The following is a 22,625-nucleotide window of genomic DNA, read 5'->3' as shown; positions in this document are numbered from 1 at the left end:
CTTTTAAGGAAATTCAAACATTTAATTTTCTTGCTGAAAGTCTTAAGTCTGATTAAAGTTTTAAATTTATACAAGTTTTTGAAATCCAATATAGGTTTCTTCCTACAGGATTAATTAGAAATTTTGGGGGTACATAACTTTTGAGAATTTTTCTAATTTGACCTCTGTGAAATCTAAGATACTAGCTTAGCCTATTATAATTTTGGGTTTTAACATTTAAGCATGTATGAGTTTTCAAGTTTTTTACTTATATTTTCAATTCATTGTTTTCCAATTTTAACTTTTCAAAATCTTCTAATGTACCATATTTTGCTAGAATTAATTTTAATTCTTTATTTTCTTTTTCTAATTAGCAACAATCTTTAGATAATAACTTAACAAATTTAAACAACTTATCGGGAGGAAGAGATCGTACCTGACTTACTTTGTCGATCTTGTTACTCGTAGCTCCCCTGAACTGCTGCTTTCTTCTGATGTCGCTCTCCCTTCATCGATGCTCTCGATGTTCATTTTGGATGAGCTTGCTTCGTTTTTGTCATCTTGATGACTTGCCATTAACGCAAGTCCGGCAATAGCTTCAACTTCTGATTCAAACGACGTTTCATCCCACGTCGCTTTTAGCGTCTTGTACTTGTTGGATTGGACATGCTTCTTGTTCTTCTCTTTGTCCTTATCCTTGATCTTTAACTTGGGCAATTGTCTTTAACATGCCCTTCTTGGTTGTAGTGGTAGCATCTGATTGTTCTTTTCTTTCTACCCTGCAGATGGTTAGTTTTTCTAGATTTAAATAATTTTTTAAATTGTCTTACCATCATTACCGTTTCTTCGTCATCTAGAGAGGATTTTGAATCTCATTCGTCCATCCTTGCCTTAAAGGCAACGTTGTGCTTCGGTTCCTTCTTTAGATCTACACATCTCGTTTCATGGACTTCAAATGTTAAAAATATTTCTTCTAAGATAACAGAATCTAAATCTTTAGAAATATAGTAAGCATCTACTAATGATGTCCACTCAGTAGATCTAGGAAATGCATTAAGCGCGTACCTTAGCGAATCTCGGCTGCTTACCTTTTCTCCAAGATTCGTGAGTCCAGTGATTAGTTCCTTTATTCTCAAGTGAAGATGTGCAACAGTTTCCTCTGCTTCCAGTTTTATGTTGCTTAACTGATTCCTTAGCAGATCCGATCTCACGAGCTTAGCTTCGGACGCCCATTCATGTAGCTCAAGAAACTTCTCCCAAAGCTCCTTTGCTGAGTCATAGGCGCCGATTCGGTTGACTTCTTGTGGTGGTAGGACGCTCAGCAGATGGAACTCTGTTTTGCCATTTTCCACGAAGTCGGCATGCTCCTTCTTCATCCACTCTGCTTTGTCGTTTTCCACGAAGTCGACATGCTCCTTCTTCATCCATTAGTATTCTTCCTTTCCTTCGGGTGCTACAAAATCAAATTTTATTATTAAAAGTAATTCAAAGTTGGTTTTAAAGAATACCTCCATTTTCTTTTTCCAGTTCGCAAACTCCCCCTTGAATTTCGGTGGGTATATGCTCGGTCCGACCATTGATTCAGTGCTTCGATCAGCAGTTAGTTCTCCTGAAGTGTCCTTGCTTTGATACCACTTGTTAGGACCCTTGGCGACTAGCTAAAGGAGGGGGGTGAATAGCCCATACACAAATCAAGATAAAAATACCTTCCTCAGACTTATAACTTAAATAAAATGAACACTTGCATAAGCAAAATAAGAGATAAAAAGACAAGACTCATAGATTTACTTGGTTACAACCTGGAGGTTGTTAATCCAAGGAAGTTGAATCGCACTAAGAATCTCCGTCAAGTGTAGAAGCCTCTTACAGCAATGAGCGCACAGAAAAGGAGCTAAACTCCAACAAACTCAAGCTCAAGTATTGTTTCAAATTATTCTGCATTGTTGTTAAGCTTTAGGAGCAAGACTGCTTATATAGCCTTGCTCGGGGTGCCTAGAAGGGTTTCAGGCGCCTGGAGGGGGATAAAATTTTATCCCCTTTGCAACAGATCACAGTCAAACATGATCCGGATAAACTTCAGTTCCGAGCGCCTGGACCAGAAAAGTCAACCAAGTTGACTTTTTTAGTCCGAGCCTTCTGCTCCAGTTTCGCTCGCCTCTGTCCTAGTCTTTCGCTCCGGTTCCTCTTGCTTGGATGATCTCGACCATCCGGAATAAGGCTCACTCGAACCCAACTTCCGGCCTTCTCAAACAAGCTTCCACTCCTGGCTTCTCGTCCCTTGGAAATGTCGCGCGCCTCCATCTCGTCCGCCTAGATACTCTTTCGTAGCACCTCGTCTCTCAGACGCACCGAGCCTGTTAGTTCTCTCTCGTGTCTTCCTTCTCGCTAGCTGCATCTTTTGCTCGATATCCCGTGCTCCTAAGTTCCTGCACACTTAGACACAGGATTAAACACAACAAGACCTAACCTAACTTATTTGATCATATCAAAATAACCCTGAGCTACCAACAGATCAATAGAGTGTAAGTACTATAGTTCCTTTATATAAGAATAAGAGAGATATACAAAATTATACAAACTATAGAGGTGTTAAACCAATGAGTCATATTATGAAACTTTAGGAAAGAGTTATAGGAAAATAATTAAGGAAGGAGACCACGGTGACCAAAAATTAATTTAGGTTCATGGTTGGAAAGTCCACAATAGAAGCTATACATCTTCTCAGACAACTAATTGAAAAATATCATGAGCAAAAGCAAGATCTACACATGGTATTCATAGACTTAGAAAAAAGTTTATTGATCCTGTCTGAGTGTTGAGTCGATGGTCGCTGGGGACGCGGCGCTCTCGTTGACTCTGCGTGGCCCTCTGAGTGATGTAGGCCTCCGGCGAGAACCTACAAGCACAATACCGAGCCGGGAAGGGGTTCCCAACGACGACCCTCCGACGCTCAAGTCAGCTCCTGACGGTAAGAAAAAGAGAGTGATGAGAACTGTAGCTACAGTAATGAATCATGCATACCTCCGTTGGAGTCTGGGGGTCCTTATATAGGACTCCCTGAAGGCGCGGGCACACTTACCAAGATGTGCACGCTTCTCAAAGCATACCTGTAATGAGTGTGTCAGGAAAGCGTGTCTGACGCTATACCTTAATAGCGCGAGCATATCTCTGACGTGACAGTGAAAACTTCCGTCGTACGATTCTCTGTCTAATCTGGCCGCCTACCATGCTGCCTGTCGGCGACACTTGTCTCGAGGAACATAGAGTTACCTGCTCCTTTTGTCTCATACCGAGCCGGACGGAAGAACTGCTCTGCTAACGTCGCGGTTGGCTGAGCGGGACATCTACTCAGTCGATCATACGAAGGCCCTGGCGCTGCTCGTACGAACGGGAGAACCTCGGTGGGCATGGTTCCCGTTCGGTCGAGACGCAAACCGCTCAACCTTCATCCCCTACTGTTAAGCCGTGCTAGTCACTCGTCGGGCGTCAAGAGCTCGGACCCGAGTCGAGCCGAGATGTTGAGATGCCGGGTCAGCTTTCTGTCGATCGGGGAGGTGGTTCGCCCCCGGTCAGACGCCTACAGGGTGTTGACCACCCTGACCTCCTGCCAGACGGGCCCCCCCTTTACCGGACGAGCCCCCCCTTTTACCACCGGATCACACATGCCTTCCCTTCAAGTTTAGTCGAAGGAGGCTGAAAGTCCGACTGATTAGACAAGTAGCCTGGCGAGAAATTGGCTGGTCGGCCAGCAGATGAGCTGGATCCCACCGGTTCCTGTAGGACTGGCCTTTTTCTCTCGGTCGGTGCTTCGTGCCTTTGTACTTGGTTATTTTTGGATACTTTTCCCCACCGTTGTCGAGGGGGTGCGGGTCGGTCGGCTACTGTTGACGTCGTCTGAATCTCCTCATGATACGTGCAGATCGCTTCCATTAAGGTCGAGCATGCGCCCATTAAATGCTGACCCGTAGGGGGACACCACGTGTCGCTGGTGCAGTCGTCGCACGTCCGAGGTGACAGCTGCTGATGTGACGTTTGGCGGTTTGAATTCAATGGTCAGATGTGCACTTTGATCCTTGTGCCCTAGATCGGACGGCTCAGCTCAGTCGTGCCCATCTTTATAAAGCTTTGGCGTCATCGCTTCCTCGGCGCTCTGTTTCCACTTCTCTCTCGTTTGCTCCGGCGACTTCGTTTGCATCCAGCGTTCCGTTACAGCGTTCCGGCGATCCTCAGCTTCCTTCTCCAGCACTCTATTTTCTTGTAAGCTCTAATCTTCTATTCCCTTGTCTTTTCTCCTGGTCTTTACCGCTTTACGGTGCTTCGTCGCCTCTCGTCAATCCTTTTTTACTTTTCCGTTGAATTTCCTAGTGAATCCCTTTGTTTCTGTTTTTCGATTATGGCCAGTTCCTCCCAGCCAGTCGACCCGACCCCTGGTCCTTGGTACACCACCATGGAGACCAGGTTTGACCTGGATGACTCGACACGTCTCATAAATGCTTTTGACCTTCCGCCCGACCACGAAATTGTCCTGACCAGACCATCCGATCGGCCACATAACCCGCCGACCTACACTATCTGTTTCTTTCGAGACCAGTTTGTGGTCGACCTTCGATTTCCCATCCACCCGTTCATTATCGAAGTTTGCAATTTCTTTCACATCCCGCTCGCCCAGCTCGTTCCCAATTTCTTCCACTTGTTATGTGGTGTAGTTGTGCTATTCAAAGTGCACAGCATCCCGCTGACCCCTCGGGTATACCACTACTTCTACTACCCTAAACAGTCCGAGCTGGACACCTACCTATTCCAATCTCGCATTGGCCTAGTCTTCTTCGACAGGATGCCCACCTCCAACAAGCACTGGAAGAAGTATTTCTTCTACATCAGACTCTCTGAGCGTCTGAGCTTCCGGACCAAGTGGCAGGTCGGACTTCCCCTTCAGCCAGATTTGAAGAGGTACAAGACACGGCCGGACTATCTTCATGCTGCCAATATGCTAGCCGACCTGAAGTTTGATATTCACAAATTGCTCCCCGAGGGCGTACTGTATATCTTTGGGTTGAGTCCGAGCCGAGTGCAGCTTCTAAGCAGCCTAGGTACAAGATTTCTTTATCCTCCTTCCTTTGAGTCTAACTGATTCTGTTCTTCTTTTGCAGCTGACATCATGATGCGCGCCCGAGCAGGCCGAGATCGAGGCGGCTGCCGCCAAGGAGATGGAGCGGCTTGGCTTAACCCTGGTCGGCTAGCAAGAGGGCACGATTGGGGAAACTGCCACAGCTAGAGAGAACACAACTGCGGGCGATGAGACCGCCGAGCGGACCCCCAGTGTGGGTGTGGAAATCAAGCCAAGCTCGGTTCGCGATGTGCCGCCCGTCATTCCTGTAGAGGGATCGGGATCCTCGGGCGATGAAGTTCCGCTATCCTGCAAGAGGCGTCGAGCCGACCTACCCTCCCGGTCTGCCACGTCCGTTGTGCAAACTTCTGCGGGAGGCATCCCATCTACAGCTGCCACAACAGTGGAGGCTACATCCTCCGACCGGTCCCCATCTGTGGCCGAGCTGCAGGAGCCACTTCCCGTGTAGCCACTCGCCTCCCTTCCTCCGGTTGAGAGGAGGATAACTCGCTCAGCTATTCACCCCGTTCGTCCCCACCCAGTCCTTCGGTCTGTCTGGCTCTGCCCAATCAGTGTCGAGCGGGAGACAATTCGTCACCGCCACCCTTCATCTACCGATCGAGGATCTTTGCTCGCTGGGCGACCAGGCCGAATCTCCCCAACATCAAGTCTACATCCGCGGTCGATTTCGGCCGCGTATGGGAGGAGGCGAGGGCTCGAGCGGCCATGAAACCCCCGGGCGCGCTGGCCGACAGCCATCTGGAGATGTCCAGCGGGGTTAGTATTTTTGGTTATCACTTCATAAGTTATCTCCGATTGACACTAATATTCGCTTTGCAGTACTGGGTGGAAAGCATCGCAATGTGCCAGCAGCTGACACAGGTGGAGGATGAGCTGAAGAAGCTCAAACTTTCGAGGGAAGGTTCTTCCTCCCAGGGGCCGTCACCCGCTCGGTTGAAGGCAGAGCTGGAGAAGGCCCAACAACTTCTAATGGAGGAGCAGCAGAAGTCAACCGAACAGGCCAGTAGGCTGCGCCAGATCGAGGCGCAATTGAAGACCTACTATAGGAAGCTGGAATTGGCCTCCACGAGGAAGCAACAGGCCATCGCCGACTTAGAATAAAAGAAGTAGGAAGCCAGGCGACTGGCCGAGAAGCTGAAGGCAACGGAGAATTCCCTGGTTGCTGAGCGGGAGAGCCGCTCGACCAAGGAAATTGGACTACAAGGCCACGTGAAGCGCCTTGAAGATGAGCTGCTAGTGTCGCGTGCTGCTTTGAAGACCTACCAGGAGGCTGAGCTGATTCGCTTTGCCGCCATGAAGCATCAATACCTCCGCTCGGAGCCCTTTCTAGAGAAGGCGACAGACCGTATCGTCCATTCGTTCGAGCTGGCCATTACCGCCACGATCGCCTAACTGAAGACGAACGACCACCACTCTAAAGGTCTTTCCGACCGGGATGTCAACCGAGTCCAGCTCCTGGAGGGTATCCCTAACGAGGCCTTTGAATATATCGAGTGAGCGAGGAGCCACTATTTTGTAAAAGCCTTGTTTTTTGTAAGCCTTAATGGCTTTCCTGCCGTTCGGCAATGTCTATGAATGAAATCTTGTCTCTTTCATATGCTGTCGGTTTGCTGTGTACGTGGTCACATAGTCCCGATCGGCAACGACGCCCAGGATATTACTGAAAAATTCTCTTAGGATTATATCTCTGGGGTTTAGAATTGCTGCCTGACTTCAGCTTTAGTGTCTGTGTTAGGCGATTTTTCAAGGTCGGGGTTTAACGTCGCCGCTCGACGGTCTTCTAGGCGGGGCATTTATAGTCACCGCTCCGACCCTGGGGTTTACAGTCGCCGCTCGACTCTTGGATTTAACGTCTCCTCTCGACGGTCTTCTAGGCGGGGTATTTATAGTCGCCGCTCCGACCCTAGGGTTTATAGTCGCCGCTCGACTCTTGGGTTTAACGTCGCCGTTCGACGGTCTTCCGAGCGGGGTTTTTATAGTCACCGCGCCGACTCTGGGGTTTAACATCGCCGCTTGACGGTCTTCGTATTTATAGTCGCCGCTCCGACACTGGGGTTTATAGTCGCCGCTCGACTCTTGGGTTTAACATTGTCGCTCGACAGTCTTCCTTTTATAATCACCGCGCTGACTCTAGGGTTTAACGTCGCCGCTCGACGGTCTTCTAGGCGGGATATTTATAGTCACCGCTCCAACCCTGGGGTCTATAGTCGCCACTCGACTCTTGGGTTTAATGTCGTCGCTCGACGGTCTTCTGAGATCTTGAGCATCGACGATAAATTCAACGAACATTGCGCTTTTAATTTGGGTTTCAGCCTGTAATGAAAAGGCGAAAGGGAATGCAATGGTACAGGATATTAGTTACATTATCTCACCTCTCATCTAGCTCGGTATGGCTGTAGGTGTTTGGTGTTCCACAGGCGCTCCAATCGCCGCCCGTTCTCATCTTCCAGATAATATGCCCCCTAGCGGAGCTTTTCCACAACCTTGAATGACCCAACCCATGGGGCCTCTAGCTTGGTGACGTCGCCGACCGACTTGACTTTCTTCCAAACAAAGTCGCCGACCTGAAATGATCTGGGTATCACTCGCCTGTTGTAGTTTTGTTTCATTCTTTGTCGATATGCCATCAACCGGACGACTGTCTTGACTCGCGTCTCGTCCACCAGGTCTAGCTCCAATTGCCTCCATTTGGCGTTGTTCTCGCTGTAGCGCCAGATTCTGTCGGACTCTATTCCGACTTCGACCGGAACGACAGCTTCTCCTCCGTATACCAAGTGGAACGGGGTGACCCCGTCCCTTCCTTAGGCGTTGTGCGGATCACCCACAACACACCCGGTAGCTCGTCCACCCAGTTCCCCCTTCATGATCGAGCCGAGCTCGAAGGATCTGTAAGATTTCCCGATTCGCTGCTTCGACTTGCCCGTTACTCTGCGGATATGCCACGGAAGTGAAGGCTTATTAGATGTCGTACCCGTCGCACCATTCCTTCAGTTGCTGATCTGAGAACTGTCTCCCGTTGTCCGAAATGAATCGACGGGGAATGCCGAACCGACAGATGATATTCTGCCAGATGAACTTCATGACCATCCGTTCCGTTATCTTCGCTAACGGCTCGGCCTCGACCCACTTGGAGAAATAGTCAACTACCACTGGTAAGAATTTTCGCTGCCCTGGTGCCATAGGAAACGACCCTACGATGTCCATGCCCATTTGTCGAACGAGTAGGACACGGTGGAGGACTTCATCTCTTCCGTTGGGCAATGCGAGAAGTTATGGTATTTTTTGCAAGACAGGCACATGCTGACTATCCGAGCGCGTCTTCTTGGAGTGTCGGCCAAAAATACCCGGCTAAAAGGACCTTTCTTGCTAATGAGTGGCCGCTCATATATCCTCCACAGGACCCTTGATGCACCTCTTGTAGTATATAGTCGACGTCTTCTGGACCGACGCACTTAAGTAAAGGCTGGAAGAATGCTTTCTTATAAAGCTATTCTCCTATTAGGACGAAACGACCAGCCCTTCTTCGAAGCAGATGCATTTACTCCCGATCGGAGGGTGTGGCCCCGGACTTCAAGAATTCCGTTATGATCGTCCGCCAGTCATGGGGAAAGTTGAGCCCTTCCATCCTGTCTACGTGAGCTACTAGGGCTACCTGTTCGACCAATTGCTAAATGATGACTGGTGATATGGAACTAGCGAGCTTGGCTAAATCATCAGCAGCTTGATTTTCTGATCGGGGAATCTTATGTATGATCACTTCTTTAAAATTGCCCTTTAGGCTTTCAAATGTCTCGGCGTAGAGTCTGAGCCTTGGATTGCTTATCTCAAAGTTTCCGGCAAGTTGTTGAGCGGCTAGTTGAGAATCTGAGTGGATCAAAACCTTAACTGCTCCCACATGCCGAGCGCCCTGTAAGCCAGCTATGAGGGCTTCATACCCGACCTCATTATTGGTGGCCCGATAGTCTAGCCGGACGACCAGATGCATCCGTTCGTCCCAAGGAGAAACTAGCAGTACACCAATTCCACCTCCTTGCCGAGTGGACGATCTGTCCACATATATCCATCACGTGGCCTCCGGCTCGGGGTTTTGTACTTCGGTGACGAAATCTGCCAAAGACTGCGTCTTAATAGTAGTTCGGGGTTGATACTGGATATCGAATGTGCTAAGCTTTATTGTCCACTTGATCAATCGTCTGGAGGCTTCCAGGTTGAGGAGGACTTGTCCCAGGGGACTGTTGGTTCTCACAATGATAGTGTGCGCGAGGAAGTATGGGTGAAGCCTCCGAGCGGCCAGTATTAACGCGAATGCGAGCTTTTCGAGGCCGGTGTAGCGTGATTCAGTGTCTTTCAATATATGGCTCAAGAAGTATAGAGGCTGCTCCTCGTCATTCGCCCTTACAAGAGTCAAGCCGACCGCATGCTCGGTCGAGGATAGGTAGATCCTTAGGGGTTCACCAGCAACCGGCTTGGCGAGCACATGCAAAGAATTGAGATAAGACTTGAGTTCTTCGAACATCCGATCACATTCTTCATCCCATTGAAACTTTGTGGCTCGGCGCAGGATTTTGAAAAAGGGCAAGCTCCGGTCAACCGATTTTGAGATGAACCTCGATAAAGCTGTTATTCGTCCGGTAAAACGTTGGGCTTATTTCAGATTTCTTAGAGGCAGCATATCTTAGAGTGCCTTTACTTTGCTGGGGTTGGCCTCAATCCCCCGCTCTGTGACTATATATCCCAAGAAACGCCCGCTCTTTGCGCCGAATAGACACTTCTGGGGATTCAGCTTGATTCCATACGTTTGGAGGGTCTGACAAGTCTCCTTGATATCTGCGCAAAGATTAGTAGCTCGGAAAGATTTAATTAGGATATCATCGATGTATACCTCCGTATTGAGGCCGATCTGCCTCCTGAACACTTTATTCATGAGCCACTGGTAGATAGCTCCCGCATTTTTCAGTCTGAACGACATAACGTTATAACAATACGTACCATCTGATGTTATGAAACTGACCTTCTCTTGGTCTTCTCTGGCGAGCAGCACTTGATGATACCCCTGGTATGCGTCCAGTATGCATATTAATTCACATCCGACCGTGGAGTCCACCATTTGGTCGATCCGCGGGAGAGGGTAAAAGTCCTTCGGGCATGCCTTATTGAGATCTCTAAAGTCGATGCAGACCCGTCACTTGTTGCCCGCTTAGAAATGAGCACCACATTCGCTAGCTAGCTCAGAAACTGGACTTCCCATATATGGCCGGCCTCAACGGCTTCTCGACCTCCGCCCGAATAATCTGGTTCTGCTCGACATTGAAATCTCTCTTTCTTTGCTTTACTGGTCGGGCATCTGATCGGATATGGAGCTCATGTTGCGCGACTCTAGGGGAGATGTCGGGCAGCTCGTGCATTGACCACACAAAGACATCATGGTTTTGCTGTAGACAGTTGATCAGCTCGGCTTTCTGATCGGCTTCCAGATCAGATGCTATGAAAGTTGTCGCCTCTGGTAGGCCAGGATGTATCTGTACTTCCTCCTTTTCTTCATAAACTAAGGCAGGAGGTTTTTCAGTTATGGTATTTACCTCGATTCGCGGGGTCTTCCGGGCAGACTTAGCCTCTGTTTTGACCATCTCGACGTAACATCGTTAAGCTACCAGCTGGCCCCCTTCACTTCTCCTGCTCGATCCTCGACCGGGAATTTGATCTTTTAGCAAAAAGTCGAGATGACCGCGCGGAACTCATTGATGGTTGGCTGGCCTAGAATGACGTTATATGCTGAGAGGGCCTCCACTACGATGAAGTTAGTTACTCTTGTCCTCCGAAGGGGCTCCTCTCCGAGCGACACGACCAATTTGATCTGGCCGAGCGGCTGGACCTCATTGGCTGTGAACCCGTACAGGGGGGTTGTCATTGGAAGCAGCTCGGCGCAATCGATCTGGAGTTGGTCGAACGCCTTCTTGAAGATGATGTTGACCGAACTCCCTGTGTCAATGAAGATGTGATGAATAGTATAATTCGCTATTACCGTTTGGATGATGAGGGCATCGTCGTGCGGTACTTCAATTCCCTCGAGATCCCTGGGGTCGAAACTGATCTCAAGCCCGCTCTCCTTCTCCTAGCTGCAACCGATGGCATGGATCTCTAACTGCCGGGCGTGTGACTTGCGGGCTCAATTGGAGTCTCCGTCGGTCGGTCCTCCCGCTATAATGTTGATCTCCCCTCGAGCAGCGTTGCTCCTGTTTTCTTCCTCCAGAGCGGTGGGTCTTGCTTGCTCGTGCGAGGCCCGGGGTCGATCGCCACTCTTGGGCAAACAATGGTGCTTCCAATCGAGCGACTGTCTAACCGTTCGTCGCCTGGTATCTGGGTGTTGCTGCTCGGGCAAGGGTGATCGGCGACGATAGTTCCTCGGGGCTGGCTGGACGCCCGGGGTGAACCCCCGACAGTCTCGTGTGTTGTGGCTGGTAGACTGGTGAAAAGAACAAAACATGGGAGTCCATACCTTTCCCCTCGGCTTTGGTCGCTCGGAAGCCACATGCTAAACGGCGTGCGGTCTGGCTTCTTGATGGGGCCTTACCCCTTCAGTTCGGGGTCTTCTGGGTGGTTGATAATTAACCGGCTGCCTCCGCTCGGTCGGCGCAGCAGGCTCGGTTGGAGCCTCCTTCCTTCGGGCTGTCTGAGCCTCCTCTACATTGATATACTCGCTTGCCTTCTTCAACATATGATCATAATCGCGAGGTGGCTTCCCGATGAGCGAGCAGAAGAAGTCACCGTCGGTAAGCCCTTGTGTGAAGGCATGCATCATGGTCTCGGAGGAGGCCATGGGGATGCCCATTGCCGCCTGGTTGAAGCGTTGAATGTAGAATCTAAGGGTCTCTCTCGGCCCTTGCTTCATAGAAAACAGGCTGACACTTGTCTTCTGGTAACGTCTGCTGCTAGCGAAGTGGTGGAGGAAGGTCGTTCGGAAGTCTTTGAAGCTTTTGATCGATCCGTCCGACAGCCTCCGGAACCAGCGTTGTGCCGAGCCTGACAACGTCGTGAGGAAGACCCTGCATTTGACTCCATCCATGTATTGATGAAGAGTTGCAACATTGTCAAACTTGCCCAAGTGGTCGTCCAGGTTCGTTGATCCATTATACTCCTCGATCGCCAGAAGAGCATAATGCCTGGGTAACGAATCCTACAAAATTGCCTCGGAGAATTGGCGGTTGATCCGCTCGGGCGACAAATCGGCTCGGGGAGCTTTCCCCTTCTTGGCATCCCGAGCTGGAGCTTCATCTGACGAAGATCCTAGGTCTTCATGAGCTTGTGCAATTACTGAGGGTGTCTGGAACAGAGTCCTATGAAACGGTATCAAGGCGGGCGGTGCTTCTGCCTGATTGCCGATCGGGCCTTTGTTTTGTCCCCATATGGAGAGTTGCTCTGGCCGATCCTCGTGCGCCGCTCGGCCTCCCGACACCGAGGTCGCTTGCTGCGCCATTCGTTCAGCTAATGCCTTTTGTTGTTGATGCTCCACGATTTTTGTCGCTCGTGCCTGGATGAGCGCATCAAGCTCCTCTTGAGAGAGTGTCATGGTGTCAGGTCTTCCAGCTTCCTCCATCTTCTACTAGACTCGGATTCAGGTGCGTTCCCACAGACGACACCAATTTGATCATGTCCGAGTGCTGAGTCGATGGTCGCTGGGGACGCGGTGCTCTCGTTGACTCTGTGTGGCCCTCTGAGTGACGTAGGCCTCCGGCGAGAACCTGCAAGCACAATACCGAGCCCGGAAGGGGTTCCCGGCGACGACCCTTCCGACGCTCAAGTTAGTTCCTAGCGACAAGAAAAAGAGAGTGATTTTTGTCCGCATATTATAGCTACTATAATATTATAACAGCTATAATTTTATAGTTGCTACAATATAATTTTATCTTATTCAATAATATATATATTATAATAGTTATGATTTAATAACTACTAATACAAGTTTATCATGTTAATCCAATTAGCTGATGGGATAGATTCAAAATTTAATAGGTAGAATGGAAGATAATACAATAAAACAAATTGAATGATGACTATATCATTTCTTTTCATTTATTTTCATATTTAAATTTTAAAAATTATCTCTTTCTATATCAATAATTAATTACATTTTAAAAATAACATGTATTAATTAAAGATCTTATATTCATTTTCTAGCTGAGCATATTTTAGTCATTAAAATTTACCTTTAATTAAAAAAGTAATATTAAATAGTCAAAATTTGACCATCCAAAATATCATATGTAGATATTAATTACATATATATACATACATATATTATAATTAAAAGATAAAAATTTATAACTTATATATTCTGATCAATAAAATTTACTCTAATTAAAATGAGAGATCCATTTCTTTTTTTCTTTTTTCCAAGGGTATTTAATGTCATATTTAATTGTCATGCGTGTTAGGAGTTCCACGTTGTTCCATATTCCAACTTCCAATAAATCACTCAATTAATGCCCGTAATTAATCGATGTTTAACTGACAATCCCACTAATTGCAACATTAAGGAGTTAATCCACAAAGATTAAGGTAACGGCTAACCTAATCTTGCTCAACCAGATGAAGCCACGTGTCCATCTCAACGGTATCTCCACCCTCTTCCCACCAAACTCGCTCTCCCCCTCGAACTCCTCTCAATTTAAGCAAAATAGAAGGGGGAATCAGCAAAAAGATGGCGACGATATAACTTTGACTGATTCAAAAGGCATTTTGTGTGTTGGCAAGAAATCAAGATCTCAAACTTTGGCCTTTGTGTGTTCTCTTCTCTCTGCCAATTGATCCATGGCGAGAGAAGAACAAGTACCCGATTCGAAAGCACATCTTGTGGAAGTGATTTGCTCAGCTGCGGCCGCGTTCTCCGCTTGTGTTCACCGACGAAATGCCTTTGAAATGCCGGTGTTTGTCGACTGGTATCTCATCCTCAGAGTATGTCTATATCACTACACTCTACTCCAACTGATTTAATTGCCGTTTGGTTGAGTTTCAATAATATCTTTGGATGTAGATAGATGAGGATGTAAAAGTGGATGTAATCCGTAGGCGCTATCGCCAATTGGGTAAGCACATAATTCTCACTTGCAATCACCTTAGCTTGTTCTCGAATGACTCGGTTTGTATTTGGGTGGAGATTTATCACAGCATTGCAACTTCATCCGGACAAAAATAAGCATCCCAAAGCTGATGAAGCATTCAAATTTGTCTCTGAGGTAAAATGAAACAAAATGTCATTTCGAGTGATGGTGTTTTTCTTAGCCTCCAACTTTAGTACATCAAACCACTCTTAGCATTCTATGAAAATAACATTGGAACATGCTCTTTTTGCATGAAAAGAAGCAAAAGAAACAAACTTGATTGAATGTTTCCTTTGCCTGTAGTCAACAAAGTCCTTTAGCTTCAATGTTAAAAGTAGCAAGCGTGGCTTTTGAACTTGGGTGAGGTTGTCATAGTTCTTACTTAGATCTTTTAATCTCACTATTGTTTCTCAAAGATATGAAAAGAAGAAAAAACACATTTTATCGAAAGATAACTCGAAAAGGAAGGTATAACTATTGGAAGATGATGTGAAATTGTCATTTTAATCTCACTGATCAAGAATTGTTTGCCTTGAAGGCGTATGCATGTCTCTCTGACAAGGCCAAAAGGCAGGCATTTGATTGTGAGAGGGGGGGCCATTTTTGCAAGGAGTGCTATGAAAGGTTCAATTGCAGGGGCCATGGCAATAAGCCCAGCCATGAGAAGAAGCACACGAGGCAAACTCGTTTGCGACAAATGCAGATGAGATTTAGAGAAGAATTCCAAGTAGTAGAAAGATGTTTGAGAGTTAACCAAGCGCGCCGAGACGAGTCACCACTATTCGATCCTTACAAACAAGGGCTATCATCGCCGGGCTACCCTCACTCAAGGCAGGTCAGACACCAATGGCACTTCAGTTCAGCCTGCGAGTCACCTCTTTATGAGATGGGGAACGATAAGCATTTGAGAACTGAAACTTAAACAGGTCCAAATGCTACTTTTCTTTTAGCATAAACTTGGAACAGTTGTAACAATTTGTCCTAAACTTGTTTCTGTAATACTGAATGAGTTTTTAGCTGCCAAGTAAACAAATCAAAATGATTTTTTTATAAACAAAGAGTCAAAACAGGCGGCAACAAGTGAAGTCATGATCTATCTCATTCTCACGGTAGGTTCTTATCATGTTCTTTGAATATTTGCTCAAAACTTTGTTTGCTGATGCATCAACCAAAGACAAACAATAGTATTCAATTCCCACCACGCTTCAGCTCCATTATCTCTAGATAATGAAGTATTATATTATACAAATTATAGGTATGAAAACCCCCCTTGCAAACTAGTTTATTCTTACAAATCACATGCATTCAATGAAAAGGAATCCAATTTCAATCATGCAAGCAAAGAACATGTTTGTCTTTCTTTTTGTTTTGTGTTCTTTAAGAAAGGGATGGAGCCAATATTTGCAAGGATCAATCTCAATGAAGGTGATGTTTCAAGTTTCAAGATAATGTTTGACTAACACAATTCCATCAACTTGTACAAGTAGTGTAGGAGATTGCAACTCAGTGTTTTCGGGTTCGGGGGTTTGGTCGAAAAGGTCACATTAGGCTGCAACTCGCATTCGGGTTCTCGTCGCTGAACATGATGTTGTATGGATCAGCTGCTGGCTGATGCATGTAGGCAGTTGGATCCGGGTGAGCCTCAACCATGCCATCGTAGTATCGCGAATAATATCGATACTGATCGTCGTAGATGTGCCCTTGAGACGATGCGGCTGCCACCGGAGTAACAAAGTGTGACTGACTCATGCTTGGTTGGGCCATGTTGTAGCTCATAATGTAAGCCGGTTGAGGGATGTGATCACCTCTGAATTCTACTGCACTTTTAGCCTTATTGTCATCAACCTTCTTTGGTGCCTCTACTTCTCTGCTTTCAGGAGCCTTCTCAGACTTATCGGTGGCCGGCGGTTTCGATGTTTCCGAGTTCTTCTCATCCACTTTCATCTCCACCTTTTCGGTTTTTTTGGGGGTTTCATCTTTGGCTTCTTTGGCCTCACTAACAGACTTCTCAACTGCTTCAACTTTCTTCTCAGCCTCAGGAATCTTCTTGGCTGCAGTACTGGGAGAAGAGTCGCTGCTTTCGACGACGGCGATCTTCTTCGGTTTTTGCGGCTTCTCTTTGACTTCCTCATGCGCCTGAACACTTGGATTCACCTCCTGCAAGAGCTCAGCGTGCTTGCCGTGCTTCTTTAGTTTCTGAATCAGTGTTTGGCCATCGGCAAGAGATTTAACAGTCACCTTGTTTTGCCTGATATCAATATCCATTGACTCAATACCTGAGAAAAAGAAGAAGAAGAAAGACAAGCTCAAATTTTTATCAACCAACTTGAAAAATTCTCTGAAAAAAAAATAAAGTTTGAATCTTTGGCCATGCACACCTTGAATTTTGCTCAAGATTCTGGCAACTTTCTTCTTGCATCCTTCACAGTGGATGGAGACCTTCAGAACGACAATCTGAGGAAGAACAGAATGTATTCATCTTGGACAAGGAGAAAATTTGCAAACATAATAAGAAAATAGTGATAGTGAAATTGGTACCTTGTAATTGGCTTCTGGGGCTTCTGCTGCTGCTGATGCCATTGAAGGGAAGCAAAAGAATTAGGTTTTGGATTTGGAACTGAGAGGAGGAGGAGGAGGGATGATAAAGGTCGGAGAGAGGGAGAGAAACAAACAAAGAGGATCGTGTTTTGTATCGGAATGAAAGGGAAAGGCAACTTGAATTTGTTTTTTTTTGGTTGACGAAGTAAAGTTTCTTTTTAGATCTTATAGTTTACTAATTTTTCATAAGATGTGTATTTTCAAAATGCCCCCCGTAGTTTGATTTATGTCGAAGTACCCCTAGGCTTTCATTTTTATTGTCAAAATGTCACCCTTTGGTAATTTAACTAAAAGATAAAATAAATATTCTAGATTTTCTTTTGACATTATCGAAATGGAACTTAAACATTTATAAAATTTGTATTTTAAACTTGAGAGAAAATAGAAATAATCTAAGTCATGTTTGCTAATGATGGTTAGAGGCAACATTTACCTTATCTTTAAAGCTCTCTATTAGCAAATAAACACTTTAGATGGTATTTTACAAAAATAAAACCAATATTTTAGTGCTAAAAAAGAGTATTTTAACATCAATCAAAATTTGAGTGGTGTGTTAAAAGAAAAGAGTAAATGTTGCAAGGCATTTTGAAAATTACCTTATACATAAACTTGAAAGAAAGGATATTCTAATGATATATTAGTATGGTAGAGTTTATAAATTGGGGGTTTAAATTTCGAATGGCATTTAGATAAAAGAAAATAGAAAAATAGAGGGGGCAAAGTGACATATCCTTGAAACTTTTCTAATAGAGGAGAAAACGTTATTTGTGTGGGTTAAGAATTAGTGAAATAGGTAGAAGGCCACTTGGTATTTAATTTTAATAAATAGCACGACCAGATGAGGTGTCGATGACACATAGGGCCCCACCTCTTCATAATTGAAGGGTGTCGCACAACATCACCCAAAAAACCACTTAATGTATTTTTAGATTTTTTTTATATATATAATAATTTAGGCGTTTAAATTTCACATTTATAAATCTAAAACTCAAAAATTGATAAATAAAATATCCATCCTATTTGAAATGTAAATTTTGATTCTTTTATTGCTCTTGTAAGTGTTTTATCATTCAGAATCATCTCATTTTAGAATTTTTTTTGTTATCATAAAAGGAAAAGGGTCAGAGGAAATACTTGAATTGTGCAAGAATTTGAAGATAAAACCTTTTTATTCAAAAGTTATTTTGTCTTCGAAAGTGATATTCTTTATTAAAATTACCATAAAATTTTAGTGGGATGATAACACTTAAGCTAATTTTAATAAATCTTTAATACCAAATATTATGTGTCGAATTGTCTAATAAAGCAATTTAATAGGTATACAAAATTTGCAAACTTTAATGTTTTGGTGGTACTTTAATGGTCATTAAAATATATATTAAAATGGGTAGGAAATGAGAATGAAATAATGTCATTCCTTATAGAGGATTTGAAATGATTCACTTATTTATTTCTAAGTGTACCATATTCATAAAAGCTAGATATTTCTTCCTTAAGTTTCTTAACAAATAAGCTTAATATTAGAGTTTAATATGGCATCCAGATCGACTTCATTAACAAATGATTTTTTTTAATGGACGATTGATCTAAAAATATTGGACTGATAACTTTAATATGATATCCAAATCCAATCCCAACTTCAGTTCAACTTTGACAAATTAATAAATAATATTTTTAATGGACAATTAATCTAAGAGCAATGGGCTGATGAGTTATCCGTTATAAGCGCTTCATGACCCTTAAAATTTTTTTATAAAATTGGATTATCACCTTAAGATTAATCAAGGTAAGTTGAATACATAATCTCAACTTTAAAAAAAAAAAACTTTTAATTTCTATATATATATATATATATATATATATATCCTAGTTGCCAACAACCCAAGATAGGTATAGCTCAACGAAAAAGTTAGTGCAACAATTGAAATGTGGTTTCTCTTTTCTTTTTCAAGACACGGCAATCTAAAATTTGGAAAGATTTTATATATACACCGTAAAAAAAGGAAAATATTTAAATATTTCTTCCTTATTTTACATGCTGAATGGTACGCAAACAAAAAAACAATAAAGACCATGAAAACTTAGACGTGTATCAATTGTCTACATACTCTTCCAAACATGAAGTTGATAGGCAAAGCAAGGTTGAGCTTGATGAGATAGCAAACAAGGTCAAACAAGAATTGTAAGGTCTTTGATGTATAAGAATGTTCATAACGTGGCCTAATTTGTTTCTATGACAATACACGCGATTGGATGGAGATGAGGATGAGCACCGGACGCATCAAAGTCGAGTCGGATTAAGTGAGATGACAAGGTATACTCGACTTGACGTTTCAAATGCATGCGATGAGGATGAGTGCTACCATCAAATGTATTGTTCGGCCGATTTTGACTTTTTGACAAATTTAAATCTTGAATCGATCGTCTAATTGTTGTAGCAACTACAACTTCATAGCTAATATAACATGAATATTGTTAAATAAGACAAATCCGTGTTATAGTAGTTACGATTTCGTAATTACTACAAAATGAATGTTAGGCGAACAAATCAAGTTCGCATTGCAACAACTAAATGTTGTTGAACAGGTTGAGTTTGCATTATAACATTGTAGCTGATATAACATGAATATTGTTGAGAAGTCTACCCGGTAGCCCAATTCAAGGTTTAAATTTGAAATCGCCCGGTATAAATCAAAACCGACCGAATAATACATTTGAAGGTATCTGTGTAATTTTACAAGAGAGGGCTGGTGGAATAAAACACCTTTTGATAACAAATCAAAAAGTGACGTCCTTCGATTTTTTGTCCAAAATTCTATATAGATCTCCTACTGACTACTCACAAGAGGTTCTTATGGACGGGAACGTTTTCTTTATTGTAAGATCATAATCAAAATCATCAATTTTGAACAGAAACGATTCTTTTTGACAAGTATTGCTTACGGTTCAAAGTTGAATATTCCCATTGATTTGCAGGAGTTCATGAAGAATCAAACTGCTGCATTGCCAATTTTTGGCCCTTTGGTCTCTTATTCAAGTTGATGGCCTTACTTGTATCAGACAGGGAAGTCCCTCATCTGAGGAACTCAAAGCAGTTACTTGGTTATGTGCCATCAGGTTGGGAAGGCCAAACTATTAACTGTTAGTTTTAACTGAAGGAATTGGCACTGTCGAAGTCCCACTGCTTTGTTCCGACAAGCCCACATGCAAGAGCTTCGAAGATGCTTTGTCTTTGAGAATTTGCAGAAGTTTGTAGATCAACAGCTGTGCCAGTTGAGTTTTCAATGCCTAAAAAACTACCATGCTGCTGTTTTAAGTAGTTCAGTGTCACCTACCTCCAGTCTAGCATTCATGTGAAACATTTGGAAGTATATTTAAATCAATCAGAGTTCTTCTGTCAGATGGTTTGCCTCAGATCTAGCAGCACTGCTACAATGCCCTTCCCTAGAAGAACACTTGGTGTAACTCATCTGCGCAAATATTATTTGTAACATTGGGATCAGTCTGACCAGTATTCTCGCTTGTTTGTTGTGTACTCGAACTCAACCATCTTTGTCTTGCCATAGGTTCTAAATAAGAAAGTCAACCAGACTTTACATTGCAGCTGGATTCACTCTTTGTAAGCTTTTCACTGAACTCTTAAGCACTTTTATCCTTTAAGATATGATCATTAGGTGGCAATGTTGTGCTAGAAAATTTAAGCTCATTCTCAAACTGAGTAGAATGAAGAGCCTCGCCGGCAGTGCCATTGCTCTTTACCCCAGACTTGTTGTTATCAGATAGTCAGTAACAGTATTAATATAGCCATTGCCTTTCACGAGGTTATTTCTGAAGAGTTTCTTGTGACAGACTAACACCTTTGAGCTGCTCTGAGTTCCAGCCCCTGGCTAGTAGACGAGACCGAGTTCGCCTAGCTTAACCTGAAATCACCTGATGTCCTTGGAAGTAAGAGATGAGCAAACTTTGCCAACAGGTATCTCAGCCCAGACACACAACGACTGGTTTGAACTGACTGAACACGAAATGATGCCAGTGAGATCATACTTTCCATTATCAATTCTGACTGTAATCTTTAAACTAGAAGTAAATTCTTCCAATTTTTCCCTCGATATATACATTTGTGGCCTGGAAAAAATAAATTGCAACCTTCAATAGGGTACTGAACATAATATCAACAAATAGCATGTCTTAATTCTAGAACAAAAATCACTTATCTCAGGTACACTGATCAAGTCGAGATTCTAAAAGGTAATTCTAGAATGAAACAACAGAAACCATAGAGTAAGGGGGCATAATATACTCCCAAAATATGAACAGACTAAATGCATCAAAAAGATGTTAAGCTAAACCATAGATAATATGTCAGAAATATGAAGGCTGGTTTGAGAATGCCTCTTGAGCACTTCTTTATATACTACTCCAAGCTAAGTTATAACAATTGAAATAACACTAGTTACCTGTCTAATAAAACAATCATATGTCCCACATGGTTATTGGTGCGTGTGGCATTTTTCTTGGATCTTATACACAAGTGAATAGCATTTACATGTAAAATGATGAAAGAGTGTCGAGTCCATCTATCGTTGAGAAATGTACAACAATAGTGTGCAATATATTTTGCAATGACTTCCCAAAATGATCTGTGAGCTCCTCAGAGATAAGCTTAAGAGCAAAGTGGATTAAGCTGAAGGGCAGGAAGTCATTAACAGAATTTGAATTCGTAAATTTTAGAATCAAGGTGTTTTATAGGATCTTTTGTGTTGTTTCCGTATCATGGTCAAATAGCCCGGATGAATTTTTGGTTATCATTGGCAGTGTGTGAGTACCATGATCTTTGCATACATGAATTCAGTCCAAATGTGACATTGTCCATGAACACCTGTTGCTTGACTAAGTAAGGAGGCAGTCAATCCACCTATGATTTACCTCTTTTGTGTTGGCATGAGGACAGGTTGACGGAGATGCTGGGGTGAGCGAAACGCCTTTTCCCACCAAGTTAAGGAGACAGCCACTATGTAGAAGTCAATTGTTATTCTAAAATTTGCAGAAGAACACTCCTATGTTGGTTTGTTGTTGGAGTTTCAAACATATTGCTAGTGTGAAGTCCTATTCATAGGACTTAAAATGTTTTATCCAATTTGATCTCTCAATTTATTTATCCTCCCTCAACTTTCTTCCAAAGTAAACAAAACTTTGTAAGTGATCTTCCCACTTCCACCCATGAATTTTCTCCCATCATATCCTCCCCCTTAGCATCCATCCATCACAAGGCCCATCGTACATCCATCCTCACAGTCTCATCCACATTACACATCTTTTCACTGCATATCATCTTTATTCCTCCATCCCTTGGTGACTTCAATCCAGTGTGACAAGAATCATCACTGAATCCATCCTATAAAAATCGGGTGCCTCAAAATGCATCTCCTGCATCTATGGTATGCATCAGATGTGTAGAACCTTCCATGATAATAGGATAGTATGTCTCCCATATTCTTGCAGCCAATAAATTTGTTCACTTGGACAAGATTCTTTCCAAAGATGTACAATCCAAGGAGAGAACTTTGTGTTTCATTGTAACTCTGGAGAAAAGTTCTGTAGCAGGCAAGGGGATGTAAGTTTTATTGTGACTAGGTTACTGCAGAAGAGAATTGGTATTCATCTTATTATCTGATATATTGCTTCCCTTTATACTAGATCCATCAGATTTTGTTAGGTGATTTGCTAAGTTGGTACATTGATCTTGACATGCAAGGTTATTAGCACTAATAACTTGAGCTCTGTTGATTGTGTCCTTCAGTAACCTATCTATTGCACTAATG

General features: G+C 43.7%; 2 protein-coding genes across 2 annotated transcripts; one reads left to right on the top strand and one right to left on the bottom strand.

The window, feature by feature from the left end:
- Positions 1-13,851: 13,851 nt before the first annotated feature.
- On the top strand, positions 13,852-15,627 carry LOC121997408 (chaperone protein DnaJ-like). Its single transcript, XM_042551799.1, has 4 exons — positions 13,852-14,059; positions 14,139-14,190; positions 14,273-14,340; positions 14,744-15,627. Exons 1-4 carry the CDS (start codon positions 13,916-13,918, stop codon positions 15,125-15,127), a joined length of 648 nt encoding a protein of 215 aa, XP_042407733.1. The 5' UTR covers positions 13,852-13,915; the 3' UTR covers positions 15,128-15,627.
- LOC121997407 (heavy metal-associated isoprenylated plant protein 35-like) lies at positions 15,622-16,897 on the bottom strand. The gene is made up of 3 exons (XM_042551798.1): positions 16,744-16,897; positions 16,584-16,659; positions 15,622-16,481 (listed from the first exon to the last, which is right to left on the bottom strand). The coding sequence occupies exons 1-3, from the start codon at positions 16,783-16,785 to the stop codon at positions 15,745-15,747; spliced, it is 855 nt and encodes a 284-aa protein (XP_042407732.1). The 5' UTR covers positions 16,786-16,897; the 3' UTR covers positions 15,622-15,744.
- Between the last annotated feature and the right edge of the window lie 5,728 nt (positions 16,898-22,625).

This window comes from Zingiber officinale, chromosome 6A (assembly GCF_018446385.1).
Source record: "Zingiber officinale cultivar Zhangliang chromosome 6A, Zo_v1.1, whole genome shotgun sequence".
In the NCBI taxonomy this organism is placed as follows: Eukaryota; Viridiplantae; Streptophyta; class Magnoliopsida; order Zingiberales; family Zingiberaceae; genus Zingiber; species Zingiber officinale.
This window is presented reverse-complemented; position numbering and strand designations above follow the sequence as displayed.

What these genes read in the sequence shown, in the direction of transcription:
- LOC121997408 (XM_042551799.1), top strand. Translation starts at nt 13,916, where the DNA reads ATGGCGAGAGAAGAACAAGTACCCGATTCGAAAGCACATCTTGTGGAA. An exon ending in TAGGCGCTATCGCCAATTGG is followed by an intron (nt 14,191 to 14,272) that starts GTAAGCACATAA and finishes GATTTATCACAG; the next exon opens with CATTGCAACTTCATCCGGAC. An exon ending in CATTCAAATTTGTCTCTGAG is followed by an intron (nt 14,341 to 14,743) that starts GTAAAATGAAAC and finishes TTTGCCTTGAAG; the next exon opens with GCGTATGCATGTCTCTCTGA.
- LOC121997407 (XM_042551798.1), bottom strand. Translation starts at nt 16,785, where the DNA reads ATGGCATCAGCAGCAGCAGAAGCCCCAGAAGCCAATTACAAG. An exon ending in CCCCAGAAGCCAATTACAAG is followed by an intron (nt 16,660 to 16,743) that starts GTACCAATTTCA and finishes GTTCTTCCTCAG; the next exon opens with ATTGTCGTTCTGAAGGTCTC. An exon ending in AATCTTGAGCAAAATTCAAG is followed by an intron (nt 16,482 to 16,583) that starts GTGTGCATGGCC and finishes TCTTTTTCTCAG; the next exon opens with GTATTGAGTCAATGGATATT.